Below are 14,496 nucleotides of genomic sequence, written 5' to 3'. Positions count from 1 at the left end.
AAAAAGGGAAATGGATAGGTTAAAGTTACATATAGTGGGAATTAGTGAAGTTCGGTGGCAGGAGGAACAAGACTTTTGGTCAGGTGATTACAGGGTTATAAATAAAAAATCAAATAGGGGTAATGCAGGAGTAGGTTTAATAATGAATAAAAAAATACGAGTGCGGGTTAGCTACTACAAACAGCATAGTGAAGGCATTATTGTGGCCAAGATAGACACAAAGCCCATGCCTACTACAGTAGTACAAGTTTATATGCCAACTAGCTCTGCAGATGATGAAGAAATTGATGAAATGTATGACGAGATAAAAGAAATTATTCAGGTAGTGAAGGGAGACGAAAATTTAATAGTCATGGGTGACTGGAATTCGTCAGTAGGAAAAGGGAGAGAAGGAAACATAGTAGGTGAATATGGATTGGGGGGAAGAAATGAAAGAGGAAGCCGCCTTGTAGAATTTTGCACAGAGCATAACTTAATCATAGCTAACACTTGGTTCAAGAATCATGAAAGAAGGTTGTATACCTGGAAGAATCCTGGAGATACTAAAAGGTATCAGATAGATTACATAATGGTAAGACAGAGATTTAGGAACCAGGTTTTAAATTGTAAGACATTTCCAGAGGCAGATGTGGATTCTGACCACAATCTATTGGTCATGAACTGCAGATTGAAACTGAAGAAACTGCAAAAAGGCGGGAATTTAAGGAGATGGGACCAGGATAAAATGAAAGAACCAGAGGTGGTACAGAGTTTCAGGGAGAGCATAAGGGAACAATTGACAGGAATGGGGGAAAGAAATACAGTAGAAGAAGAATGGGTAGCTCTGAGGGATGAAGTAGTGAAGGCAGCAGAGGATCAAGTAGGTCAAAAGAAGAGGGCTAATAGAATTCCTTGGGTAACAGAAGAAATATTGAATTTAATTGATGAAAGGAGAAAATATAAAAATGCAGTAAATGAAGCATGCAAAAAGGAATACAAACGTCTCAAAAATGAGATCGACAGGAAGTGAAAAATGGCTAAGCAGGGATGGCTAGAGGACAAATGTAAGGATGTAGAGGCTTGTCTCACTAGGGGTAAGATAGATACTGCCTACAGGAAAATTAAAGAGACCTTTGGAGAGAAGAGAACCACTTATATGAATATCAAGAGCTCAGATGGCAACCCAGTTCTAAGCAAAGAAGGGAAGGCAGAAAGGTGACCGAGCGAGGTGGCGCAGTGGTTAGACACTGGACTCGCATTCGGGAGGACGAGGGTTCAATCCCGCGTCCGGCCATCCTGATTTAGGTTTTCCGTGATTTCCCTAAATCGCTCCAGGCGAATGCCGGGAGGGTTCCTTTCAAAGGGCACGGCCGACTTCCTTCCCCATCCTTCCCTAATCCGATGAGACCGATGATCTCGCCGTCTGGTCTCCTTCCCCAAACAACCCCCCCCCCCCCCCAACCCAGCAGAAAGGTGGAAGGAGTATATAGAGGGTTTATACAAGGGCGATGTACTTGAGGACAATATTATGGAAATGGAAGAGGATGTAGATGAAGATGAAATGGGAGATAAGATACTGCGTGAAGAGTTTGACAGAGCACTGAAAGACCTGAGTCGAAACAAGGGCCCGGGAGTAGACAACATTCCATTAGATCTACTGACGGCCTTGGGAGAGCCAGTCATGACAAAACTCTACCATCTGGTGAGCAAGATGTATGAGACAGGCGAAATACCCACAGACTTCAAGAAGAATATAATAATTCCAATCCCAAAGAAAGCAGGTGTTGACAGATGTGAAAATTACCGAACTATCAGTATAGTCACAGCTGCAAAATACTAACACGAATTCTTTACAGACGAATGGAAAAACTGGTAGAAGCGGACCTCGGGGAAGATCAGTTTGGATTCCGTAGAAATGTTGGAACACGTGAGGCAATACTAATCTTACGACTTACCTTAGAAGAAAGATTAAGAAAAGGCAAACCTACGTTTCTAGCATTTGTAGACTTAGAGAAAGCTTTTGACAACGTTAACTGGAATACTCTCTTTCAAATTCTGAAGGTGGCAGGGGTAAAATACAGGGAGCGAAAGGCTATTTACAATTTGTACAGAAACCAGATGGCAGTTATAAGAGTCGAGGGGCATGAAAGGGAAGAAGTGGTTGGGAAAGGAGTGAGGCAGGGTTGTAGCCTCTCCCCGATGTTATTCAATCTGTATATTGAGCAAGCAGTAAAGGAAACAAAAGAAAAATTCGGAGTAGGTATTAAAATCCATGGAGAAGAAATAAAAACTTTGAGGTTCGCCGATGACATTGTAATTCTGTCGGAGACAGCAAAGGACTTGGGAGAGCAAGTGAACGGAATGGACAGTGTCTTGAAAGGGGGATATAAGATGAACATCAACAAATGCAAAACGAGGATAATGGAATGTAGTCAAATTAAATCGGGTGATGCTGAAGGGATTAGATTAGGAAATGAGACACTTAAAGTAGTAAAGGAGTTTTGCTATTTAGGGAGTAAAATAACTGATGATGGTCGAAGTAGAGAGGATATAAAATGTAGACTGGCAATGGCAAGGAAATCGTTTCTGAGGAAGAGAAATTTGTTAACATCGAATATAGAGTTAAGTGTCAGGAAGTCGTTTCTGAAAGTATTTGTATGGAGTGTAGCCATGTATGGAAGTGAAACATGGACGATAACCAGTTTGGACAAGAAGAGAATAGAAGCTTTCGAAATGTGGTGCTACAGAAGAATGCTGAAGATAAGGTGGGTAGGTCACGTAACTAATGAGGAGGTATTGAATAGGATTGGGGAGAAGAGAAGTTTGTGGCACAACTTGACTAGAAGAAGGGATCGGTTGGTAGGACATGTTTTGAGGCATCAAGGGATCACAAATTTAGCATTGGAGGGCAGCGTGGAGGGTAAAAATCTTAGAGGGAGACCAAGAGATCAATACACTAAGCAGATTCAGAAGGATTTAGGTTGTAGTAGTTACTGGGAGATGAGGAAGCTTGCACAGGATAGAGTAGCATGGAGAGCTGCATCAAACCAGTCTCAGGACTGAAGACCACAACAACAACAACAATGGGTAACGTTTCTGTCCGGTAAAGAGTCTATACTGAAGTGATGCCGGCACGGTAGCTCAGCGTGTTCGGCCAGAGGGATAGCTGCCCTGTGTAATAAAATAAACTGAGTTAATCGATCATCAACGAATTGAATCGGGTGTCTTTCAACGTCCGCCCAGAGCAGATACAACGAACGAAAACGAACAAAATGAGATTTAAGTCTTTGCACTGCCAAATTTTTTTCCTAACATTCGCGTTTTTTTTAGTTCTGATACTTTATTATTTGTTTAATATAAGTATATGCTATAATATTTGATCTTATGTGAATATAAGTTCACCTTTTTTTTGAGGGGTGACTTTGTTCGTTTTTCTTAATTACAGGACAGCTTGCGCTACTTGTATAAAGATATTTTGCTCGTTTTTCTTTTACCCTTCGTAATTCACATGTTGCAAAGATTCTGCTCCTGGGTAGGAACAGTGATCAAGTAAGACTGACCTTGGGGATTTACTAAAATGTGGCAATGATGAAATAATGTTTATCTGTTTGTAATGGAACTTTTGTAAGCCTGTGTCCTTATTGATTGAACATGGTACTTTTCTTTTCGTGGACGATGGAGGAAATGTGCGTTTTAATAGAGCTAATGTGGGAATTTTACGCGCGTCCGTTGAGCAAACAGTGTGATTTACAAACTAGAAACATCCCTCAAACTGCCGGTGGAGTGCGTTGCGATCGCGTATACCACGTTGGGGCCAACGTACCGTGTGCACAAGTCACATCGTTCCTGAGCGTTCAGCAGCACGTTGAACTTGGCACGCTGAACGTTAACGTTCGACAGCACGATCCGTGAGCCAACGGCTTAAGGATGGTGTGTGGCACTGGCAAGCTGATGGCTACCGTGCTGTGACATTGGCACCCAGAATGTGGAAAGTTTACGAAGCAACGCACAGCCCAGTTAGCGGGAAACGGCCGCTCGAAGGAGTGTCAGCAGTGGTGCCGACTGCCGAGTTGCTTGCAGGGGATGCCAGCCTCTGGTGGTGACTGTCACCACTGCGAGTGATGGTGCGTGAGAGCTAGCTGCTCGCACCAGCACAGAGGGGTGGAGGGCTGTACCAACCTGCAGTCTGGCTGCCGCTGGAGTGGGCCATAAGGCAGCCCACTGGTAGAGAAGTACAGAGTCCCAAGAACAAGGACTTGGGCCTAGCAACTGGTGCGATGGTGGAGGCCCAACTTATAGTGGCTGCATTTTGTTCCGTGTTGCTTGATCTCCTGGCAAGCCCTGTACGTCCTTTAGGCGCAGCTTTACTGTTGATCCCTCTGCTAAAGTTAATTGTTATTTATACTCGTTCCAGTCGTATCTGAGACGACGAATACGTGACTTGGTGTTATGGAAAATGGCTTGGCTCATTCTACTGTACGAGGGCTCCATGTTGTATTGCGTGCAGAATACTGTGGACGCTAGATGCGCAGACAGCAGGGCGCATGGTGGGGAGAGTGGCAGTGGTGGGGTTACGTGCAAGCGGTGTAGGGGAAATGCCGGGTGCTGGAAGGGAAGTACAGTTTTTAGGGGACCACACCCTACCTATCTAACCCATGATAATTTAGGCAAGTATTTGACCCACTTCTGAAAAAGCTATTTGATGCAGCACCTTATTTTACTATTTGTTACATGTTGCTAATAGAGTAAGTTGTACTAAAATGTCCTTAATCCATTTTACAGTTTTTTCTGCAGAAAATATTTTTTTTAACTTCCTAATGGGGGAATATTAACGAATTTAGTACCAGAGGTGGCTTTTTATGTTATGCAGCCGGCCGAAGTGGCCGAGCGGTTAAAGGCGCTACAGTCTGGAACCGCACGACCGCTACGGCCGCAGGTTCGAATCCTGCCTCGGGCATGGATGTGTGTGATGCCCTTAGGTTAGTTAGGTTTAAGTAGTTCTAAGTTCTAGGGGACTTATGACCACAGCAGTTGAGTCCCATAGTGCTCAGAGCCATTTGAACCATTTTTATGTTATGCAGAGTCTCTGAAAATTTCGTTCATTTATCTATGATAGTTTCTGATATAATGGGGCATATGTACTGTAAATTTTAGTTTGCGGGAAATTGACTTAAAAGAAGAAACTTTTGAAATTTGTTACTTACAGTTAATTAAAACTGTCCTGCTGCATATGATGGCGCTTCTCTAGCAGGTCTTCCAACTTCATCTTCACCTTCCTGGATGTTTGTCTTGCTTTCTTGGACATATTAGATGCAGACCTGTCTGCATCGGCTATCCTCATTTTATCGCAATGTTGCAGCCCAGTGATCATATTTTCACCAAGATTAATTCACAGCTTTATCAGTACCCAACACTTTCCAGTATGTAGTAACAGCATCATGAACTCCTAGTTTCATTGTACGCATGCCTACAAATACAGTTTTAGGAAGGCTGTTCCAAATATGCTATTGAAACATTCATTTGGGTTCTGTGTCTGCCCATGCAGACATTTCCTTAGAAGGTCAGGATGAGCCAAGTCTCTGAAAATAGGTGTAATTGCTGTAATAACAACAGCAGGAACAGAATGCTGGTGAGAACAAGATTCTCCAGTTGCCTGAGCCCTATTGTATTTGCACCACGAATTTTCTCCTGATGGACACAATCCATGACAGAGCTTATCATCAGTTGAGGACTTATGGAAGTGTATGGCCCAAACGTCTCTTCATTGCCTCCGGATTTTCTTTATTTCTCCCAACTGCCTGCCCATAGTATACCTCCAAGTTTTCTATAACAACTACTCGCAATCACACTTGAACAAAACTAACCGCGTGTTTGAAAGCGTGTTGTTTACAAACAGCAGAAACAAAAGAATACAGAACTGTGGCATTCCAAGGATAGCCGACACACTCGCGAGTAAAAAAAAAATCCCTAACGTGCAATGTAGGGGGTATAAAGATCTAAAATATATGCAGAAAAGTGAGTGACAGAAAAGTGGGCGTGGCACATAAACATACGTGGTTGGAAGATGCTCTTTAAATGCTCGAAAAAAATTTTTTTCAGCGAAATCCTTTTCAGAGTACTTAAATAAAACCTTAATCTATCGAAATATGATGAAAACCGAAAACTGATTTTTTTCGACCTGAACCACGATACACTGAAGCCTACACTCGCATTTTCTGTAAATATTATAAGGGGGCCCTCCACATCCACACTAGCATGGTTGCCGTTCAAAGAGATCTACTGTCACGTCTGGTTCGGTTAGAATCTAAGAAGAATTTCGCCTAAAATGCAGAGATTTGTTTTTCCCCGCCTTAACTTTCAGAGAATCGACATGTGTGGCGTATTTTGAGTAAAACCTACACATTTCTCTGATTGTCATATTAAAATTCGCTTCTTTTGACAAAACACAGTGGAGTTTACACAGCCTCACCTCACTAACATATTGTGCAGACGCGGTTGCGAGAGAATTTTGAAAAAGTGATGTACTGTGCTCGTTAGTGTACTAAGTGCGTAACTGAGGAAAGGTAAGGTCAGTGGCCTATGAAAAAGCACATTCTTGGTGGCAAAATAAACGGGCATCAATTACGTTGTTTCAAAGCTCACAGCACTTCTCAGCTATCGATGGTCCTTAAAAACTGCATTCTTTCATCGAAAAAGTCTGTAGTTAGTCGAATAAAACGGTGGTTAATGAAGTTTTTCATAATAACCGCACAGCAAAATACTCTCCTCTTTGCATTCTGTCATTTCCTAAAATATCATTTCGATGTCTCAGTTTATGAAATATGAGGAATGTTGTGGATATTTCTCTCCGGCTGTACCGCTGGCGCGGCGCGATCGCAAATGAGTGTGCTACGTCAGATCAGATTTGTGACAGGTGGAGCGCTCCACGCAGGTAAAACGAAAAAATTAATATGTTAGCTACATTTCATACGCTGCAACATATTATGTAATGTGCACAAAACGCACAATTATACGACCTCTATTTTTCATTGCACACATCTTCGAATTTCTTGTACTGTCTTACTTTCACATGAATATCACAATAACTGTGACCATCAACGAAATGATGGGCACATTATCATGAACCGACATATAAATATATGTTGTTGTTGTTGTTGTGGTCTTCAGTCCTGAGACTGGTTTGATGCAGCTCTCCATGCTACTCTATCCTGTGCAAGCTTCTTCATCTCCCAGTACCTACTGCAGCCTACATCCTTCTGAATCTGCTTAGTGTATTCATCTCTTGGTCTCCCTATGCGATTTTTACCCTCCACGCTACCCTCCAACGCTAAATTTGTGATCCCTTGATGCCTCAGAACATGTCCTACCAACTGGTCCCTTCTTCTTGCCAAGTTGTGCCACAAACTCTTCTTCTCCCCAATCCTATTCAATACCTCCACATTAGTTATGTGATCTACCCATCTAATCTTCAGCATTCTTCTGTAGCATCACATTTCGAAAGCTTCTATTCTCTTCTTGTCCAAACTATTTATCGTACACGTTTCACTTCCATACATGGCTACACTCCATTCAAATACTTTCAGAAACGACTTCTTGACATTTAAATCTATACTCGATGTTAATAAATTTCTCTTCTTCAGAAACGCTTTCCTTGCCATTGCCAGTCCACATTTTATATCCTCTCTACTTCGACCATCATCAGTTATTTTTTTCTCCCCAAATAGCAAAACTCCTTTACTACTTTTAAGTGTCTCATTTCCTAATCTAATTCCCTCAGCATCACCCGACTTCGACTACATTCCATTACCCTTGTTTTGCTTTTGTTGATGTTCATCTTATTGCTATCTCTGACAGAATTACAATTCATAGGCGAACCTCAAAGTTTTTATTTCTTCTCCATGGATTTTAATACCTACTCCGAAGTTTTCTTTTGTTTCCTTTACTGCTTTGTCAATATACAGATTGAACAACATCGGGGAGAGGTTACAACCCTGTCTCAATCCCTTCCCAACCACTGCTTCCCTTTCATGTCCCTCGACTCTTATAACTGCCATCTGGTTTCTGTACAAATTGTAAATAGCCTTTCGCTCCCTGTATTTTACCCCTGCCATCTTCAGAATTTGGAAGAGAGTATTCCAGTCAACTGTGTCAAAAGGTTCCTCTAACTCTAAAAATGCTAGAAACGTAGGTTTGCCTTTCCTTAATCTTTCTTCTAAGATAAGTCGTAGGGTCAGTATTGCCTCACGTGTTCCAACATTTCTACGGAATCCAAACTGATCTTCCCCGAGGTCGAATTCTATCAGTTTTTCCATTCGTCTGTAGAGAATTTTGCAGCCGTGACTTATTAAACTGATAGTTCGGTAATTTTCACATCTGTCAACACCTGCTTTCTTTGGGATTGGAATTATTATATTCTACTTGAAGTCTGAGGGAATTTCGCCTGTCTCATACATCTTGCTCACCAGATGGTAGAGTGTTGTCAGGACTGACTCTCCCAAGGCTATAAGTAAAGCAAAATGATTTTTCTTACACAGATGCAGCTGTGATGGTACTTTTTCTGACATATATCATCAGCTGTAGTCCCTGGTCGATATAATGAGATGGACATCCACATATTAAGCAGCTCTTGTACAGCTATCATGGAATTACGCTGCAGTGACACAGAATTTTGAACTGAAGTGTTTGTGTTATGTCATGCTGGTAAAAGCAAATAATTTTCTATGTCTACGCTTCACAGCAGTGTGTATAGGGAAGGCACAATTATCTATGAAGCACCTGTCCGACAGTTGTCACTGTACCCGCCAGGAGAAGTTGGAAGGACGGTGTAAGGCAAGGAGGAGCAACTGGGTTCGACTTTGGGCTGGGAAGAAGAGCTGAAGGCAGGGGCGCATGCTCCCCGTTACTGAAGTAGCTTTGGAATATCCGCAGGAATTCACGAATTTCGTCAGAATGGACGCGTCTGGTTTTTACAAGCTGCTGTCGATTGTTCACAGATACGTGAGTGACTCGAAGACTTCTTAAATAACGGAACCCGGTAAGTTGTCCTCGACTGCAAAGGTTCATCAGAGACAAGGGCATCGTTAGGAGGGCCCCAGGGAAGTGTGATAGGAACACTGTTGTTCTCTATCTGCGGTTGTTTGCTGATGATACTGTGGTGTACAGTAAGGTGTCGAAGTTGAGTGACTGTAGAAAGATACTAGACCACTTAGACAAAATTTCCAGTTGGTGTGATGAATGTCAGCTAGCCATTGAAAAATTCAATGTGGATGAGTAGGAAGAAAAAACCTGTAATGTTCCGATACAGTATTACTAGTGTCCTGCTTGACGCAGTCAAGTCGTTTAAATATCTGGCTGTGAACCAATCTTTCCTAAAAAGGAGACTGCATACAGGACGCTGGTGCGACCTATTTTCGAGTACTGCTCGGGTGTTTGGGGATCTGTACCAGGTTGGATTGAAGGAACACATCGAAGCAGTTCAGAGGCGGGCTGTTAGATTTGTACCGGTAGATTGCAATAACACGTAAGTGTTACGGAGATGCTTCGGAAACCCAAGTGGGAATCCCTGGAGGGAAGGCGACGATCTTTTTAGATACACTACTAAGAAAATTGTAGAGAACCGGTATTTGAAGCTGACTGCAGAACGATTCTTCTGAAGCCAACATCCATTGCGCGTTAGGACTACGAACATTAGATATCAGAAATTAGGGCTCATATGGAGGCTTATAGACAGTCCTTTTTCCCTCGCTCTATTTCCGAGTGGAACAGAAAAGCAAATGACTAGCAGTGGTACAGGGTACACTCCGCCACGCACTGTACGGTGGCTTGCGGAGCATGTTAATCAAGCTTTCCTTCGACCAGACCTCATATCACCACCACCAACAACAACAACAACTATTGATGTTGACAGGTGATGGCGCGCCAGCAGTGTTGGCTGATCCTGGCAGCCTGCGCCCTCTCAGCTGTTGTTACTTGGGGATCGGCGAGAACTGCAAACGATGACGGAATCTGCATCAGGGTGACGCAGTAAGTATCAAAAACATTCATACAGTTAAAATGATCATCTTCTTGAGGAGGCTATTTTCTGTAGCGATATGCGCACATTACTACACTACTGGGCATTAAAATTGCTACACCAAGAAGAAATTCAGATGATAAACGGGTATTCATTGGACAAATATATTATACTAGAACTGACATGTGATTACATTTTCACGCAATTGGGTGCATAGATCCTGAGAAATCAGTACCCAGAACAACCACATCTAACCGTAATAAAGACCTTGATACGCCTGGGCATTGAGTCAGAGCTTGGATGGCGTGTACAGGTACAGCTGCCCATGCAGCTTCAACACGATACCACAGTTCATCAAGAGTAGTGACCGGCGTATTGTGACGAGCCAGTTGCTCGGCCACCATTGACCAGACGTTTTCAATGGGTGAGAGATCTGGAGAATGAGCTGGCCAGGGCAGCAGTCGAACTTTTTCTGTATCCAGAAAGACCTGTACAGGACCTGCGACATATGGTTGTGCATTATCCTGCTGAAATGTAGGGTTTCGCAGGGATCGAATGAAGGGTAGAGCCACGGGTCGTAACACATCTGAAATGTAACGTCCACTGTTCAAAGTGGCGTCAATGCGAACAAGAGGTGACCGAGACGTGTAACCAATGACACCCCATACCATCACGTCGGGTGATACGCCAGTATGGCGATGACGAATACACGATTCCAATGTGCGTTCACTGCGATGTAGGCAAACACGGATGCGACCATCATGATGCTGTAAACAGAACCTGGATTCATCCGAAAAACTGACGTTTTGCCATTCGTGCATCCAGGTTCGTCGTTGAGTACACCATCGCAGGCGCTCCTGTCTGTGATGCAGCGTCATGGGTAACCGCAGCCACGGTCTCCGAGCTGATAGTCCATGCTGCTGCAAACGTAGTCGAACTGTCCGTGCAGATGGTTGTTGTCCTGCAAACGTCCCCATCTGTTGACTCAGGGATCGGGATGTGGCTGCACGATCCGCTACAGCCATGAGGGTAAGATGCCTGTCATCTCGTCTGCTAGTGGTACGAGGCCGTTGGGATCCAACACGGCGTTCCGTATTACCCTCCCGAACCCACCGATGCCTTATTCTGCTAACAGTCATTGGATCTCGACCAACGCGAGCAGCAATGTAGCGATACGATAAAACGCAATCGCGATAGGCTACAATCCGACCTTTATGAAAGTCGGAAACGTGATGGTACGCATTTCTCCTCCTTACACGAGGCATCACAACAACGTTTCACCAGGCAACGCCGGTCAAGTGCTGTTTGTGTATCTTATGTCAGCACGTTGTAGGTGTCGCCACCAGCGCCAACCTGGTGTGAATGCTCTAAAAAGCATTGCATATCACAGCATCTTCTTCCTGTCGATTAAATTTCGCTTCTTTAGCACCGTATCTTCGTGGTGTAGCAGTTTTAATGGCCACTAGTGTAGAATGACTTAAGGAATGACAACATCGAACTGCCAAAAGCCGACATTTCGTTCTAACTGATGATCATCTATACGTAATATTTATATCTAATAAAAACGTATTTAGATTTCCAGAAGGCTTTAGATAGAGAAAGCACGACAAATTGATGGAGATTTTGAGAAATACTGGAACGGGGAAAAGACATCTGTGAATCATCAAGAACCTGTACTGGAATCAAACAGCGTGACCATATCGAAGCAGTCAAAATTCTCAGGGGAGTAAGACAGGGGTGTATCTTGTCACCCATACTATTTAATATATACTCAGAAATCATATTCAGAGACTCCTGGACGAAGTAGAAGATAAAGGTGTGATAAATGGAAAAAGATTAAACAACATTCGATATGCTGATGATTCTATTGTATTTGCTGACACTATCCATGCGTTAAATTGTTTATGGATAGAACTGTAAGAGTAAGCAGTCAGCATGGGCATGAAATAAACACCACAAAGACAAAACTCATGGTCGTAAATAAGGAAAATATTACAGGAGTAAGCTTAGTCATAAACCATAGAACTACAGAAGAGGTGAAAAATATGCATACCTTCGAACCGTAGTAAACGAAAATTTGGATAACTCGCAAGAAATCAAGATTCGCATCGGGAAAGCATGAACTGCGTTTCAGAAAATGAGTGCTGTCTTCAAAAGCCATAACCTAACATTACGAAAAAAAAATCAGACTTTTGCAGTGCTCTGTATATTTATCCTCCTGTATGGGGTAGGTACGTGGTCCACAAATAAAAACACGGAGAAGAAGCTGGCAGCCTTTGAATTGTGGCTTCATAGGCGGATCCTGAGAATACCTTGGACCCACAGACTTTTGAGCTCTACTCCTGAATCGATCAAGATGTGAAACGCTGAAAGTTGTATGCGGAATACAAATAGATATGATTTGCTTCAAAAGAATACTTAAGAGGAAAATCTACAGCAAAAGAGGTCCTGGAAGGAGACAAATATCTTGGTTTGACAACCTTAGCTGCTGGCTAAGTGTGCTCGACGGAACAGTTCCGTGTTCCTGCCAACAAGAGAAGAAATCCATTACGATCGCCAACATCTGAACCGGATAGGCGCCGAAGGAAAAATATCTGAAGTTCCCGTCCCGTAAATTTGAGTTTGTGCTGCTGCTCTTATAAATGATTTAGAAATGAAAACCGAGCGAGATGGCGCAGTAGTTCGCGCACTGGACTAGCATTCTGGAGGAAAGCGGTTCAAACCCGTGTCCGGCCATCCAGATTTAGATTTTCCGTGATTTCCTTATATCGCTCCAAGCAAATGCCGGGATGGTTCCATTGAAAGGGTACGGCAGACTTCTGTTCCCGTCTCTAATGATATCGATATCGACGGGATTTTAAGCCCAATCATCCTTTCTTCCTTCCTTGGAAATGAAATTGCTGGCCAGTATGTACTTGTGATATCAATTTATTAAATTTTAGGCCCATTATTACGTATTTTTTTAAGAGGCGATTTTGTTTTCAAACATCTCATGAAATGGCAAGTGCTTCAAAATTGTATTTCCCAGTGGTTCAAAAGCGGAACCACCACCTTGAAACAACTGATTGCTTAATTTTTACCAATTTATTCTTGTACTCGTTGCTCACTATGATAAAAATGTTAATTTTGTTATAAATTTTAAAATAATATTTTTTCATATTGCTGGGACTCAAAAGCTTAAAAACTCTGTGTGAAATTGGGTCGCCGATAGCCCCTCCCTTGAGTGCTATTAAATCAGCCACCATTTTTTCGCAGAAATGTCTCTGACGGTAAATAATAAAACAGTAAGCTATCCTCAAGATCACTCTGTGCATCATCCGCCAGTCGGGCATGTTGGTTCAGCGGTAAATAATTTTCTATCTGTCTTTAACGTAGCCTTTATCTGTCAAAGATGTGGGGAATCGCCAGGTACGACACGTGATTCGGATTCGATATTAAACTGTAGGGTGTAATCTTTCACTCCCACACATCGCCATTAAAGTTCTCATGCTTTGCACAAATTTTGAAAACTTAGAGAGGACTAAGATTACAAAAGAAGAAGATTTTAATTATGTTGTTGTTGTTGCTCAAAATCTTGTTGTGTCTAGGAACTGAGGAAGAGTTGTCTGTTGCTATGAATATCTTTTTATTGTATCCCATTCTGCTAAATCACACCGACTTTATAATTTCCACATTCAAAAGCCAATAATTACATTGTTGGTGACAAACTTATAAAAACGTCTACTTCCATCTGAGGCATGCCCACTACTACTTACATTCTGCAGTAACTCAATTTCCAAAGAGTTTGCAAAGCAAAGGAGTTTACAAACTTTCTCGACAGGAGAAGAATCTTTACCAAATTATATAATTATTTCATAAATAAATCTAGAAACAAATTTAATAATTAGCGTTAGATTGCGCGATTAATAATATTAATTTAAGTCTGTTAAAAATTTTGTAATTTCAATTATTTTTAAAAGAAGAGTAATTTTAACTGTTAGTACATATCGATTGTAACACATTAATTTCTTTTTTGTACATTTTAGCCTGAAATATAAAACATCGTATACAAAATCCTATGAAATCTTTTAGTGAAACAGCTGAGTTAATTTTAACCTATGCAAGAATCGATAGTATACACGGTAACGGTTATTTCTATTTAAGAAAAGGTGATGTTACAGGAGGATGATTCATTATAAGGTCCCCTTTCGCCGGTTCGATAACTGGGGTTCTTACGGGAAAAGTAAGTCGACGAAGTGGGGCCGAGTTGAAAGATTTGCACCATGCCGTTGTACCACACGCAGTCACTGGCTTTTCAAGGAAGGTTTCCCCAACATTAGCAGAAGTCTGAGCCGGCCCTTGATACATCATTACGTGCCAACTTTCCCCATTTAGGCGAGAATCCCGATTTGCTACTTTTTTCCTCCTACCTCCCGATTACTCCATTATTTCTGGCTAATTATCGGCAAACCTAATACACGTGTTTTGAAACCTCGCCGTTTCAGGTTTTTTTTCTCTCTCTCTCC

The 14,496-nt window shown here is 42.2% G+C and overlaps 1 protein-coding gene across 1 annotated transcript in view; it reads left to right on the top strand.

Annotated features, from left to right (window-relative positions):
- LOC126428077 (uncharacterized) overlaps nucleotides 1-14,496 on the top strand; it is a 293,361-nt gene that overhangs the window by 111,200 nt on the left and 167,665 nt on the right. The window contains exon 2 of the mRNA XM_050089966.1: nucleotides 9,887-10,002. Coding sequence (XP_049945923.1) covers nucleotides 9,890-10,002 — 113 coding nt within the window. The 5' untranslated portion in view covers nucleotides 9,887-9,889. The remainder of the gene's footprint in view (nucleotides 1-9,886; nucleotides 10,003-14,496) is intronic.

This window comes from Schistocerca serialis, chromosome 12, assembly GCF_023864345.2.
Source record: "Schistocerca serialis cubense isolate TAMUIC-IGC-003099 chromosome 12, iqSchSeri2.2, whole genome shotgun sequence".
NCBI lineage: Eukaryota > Metazoa > Arthropoda > Insecta > Orthoptera > Acrididae > Schistocerca > Schistocerca serialis.
Note: the sequence above shows the minus strand (reverse complement) of the source record. Positions and strands in the feature narration are given on the sequence as shown.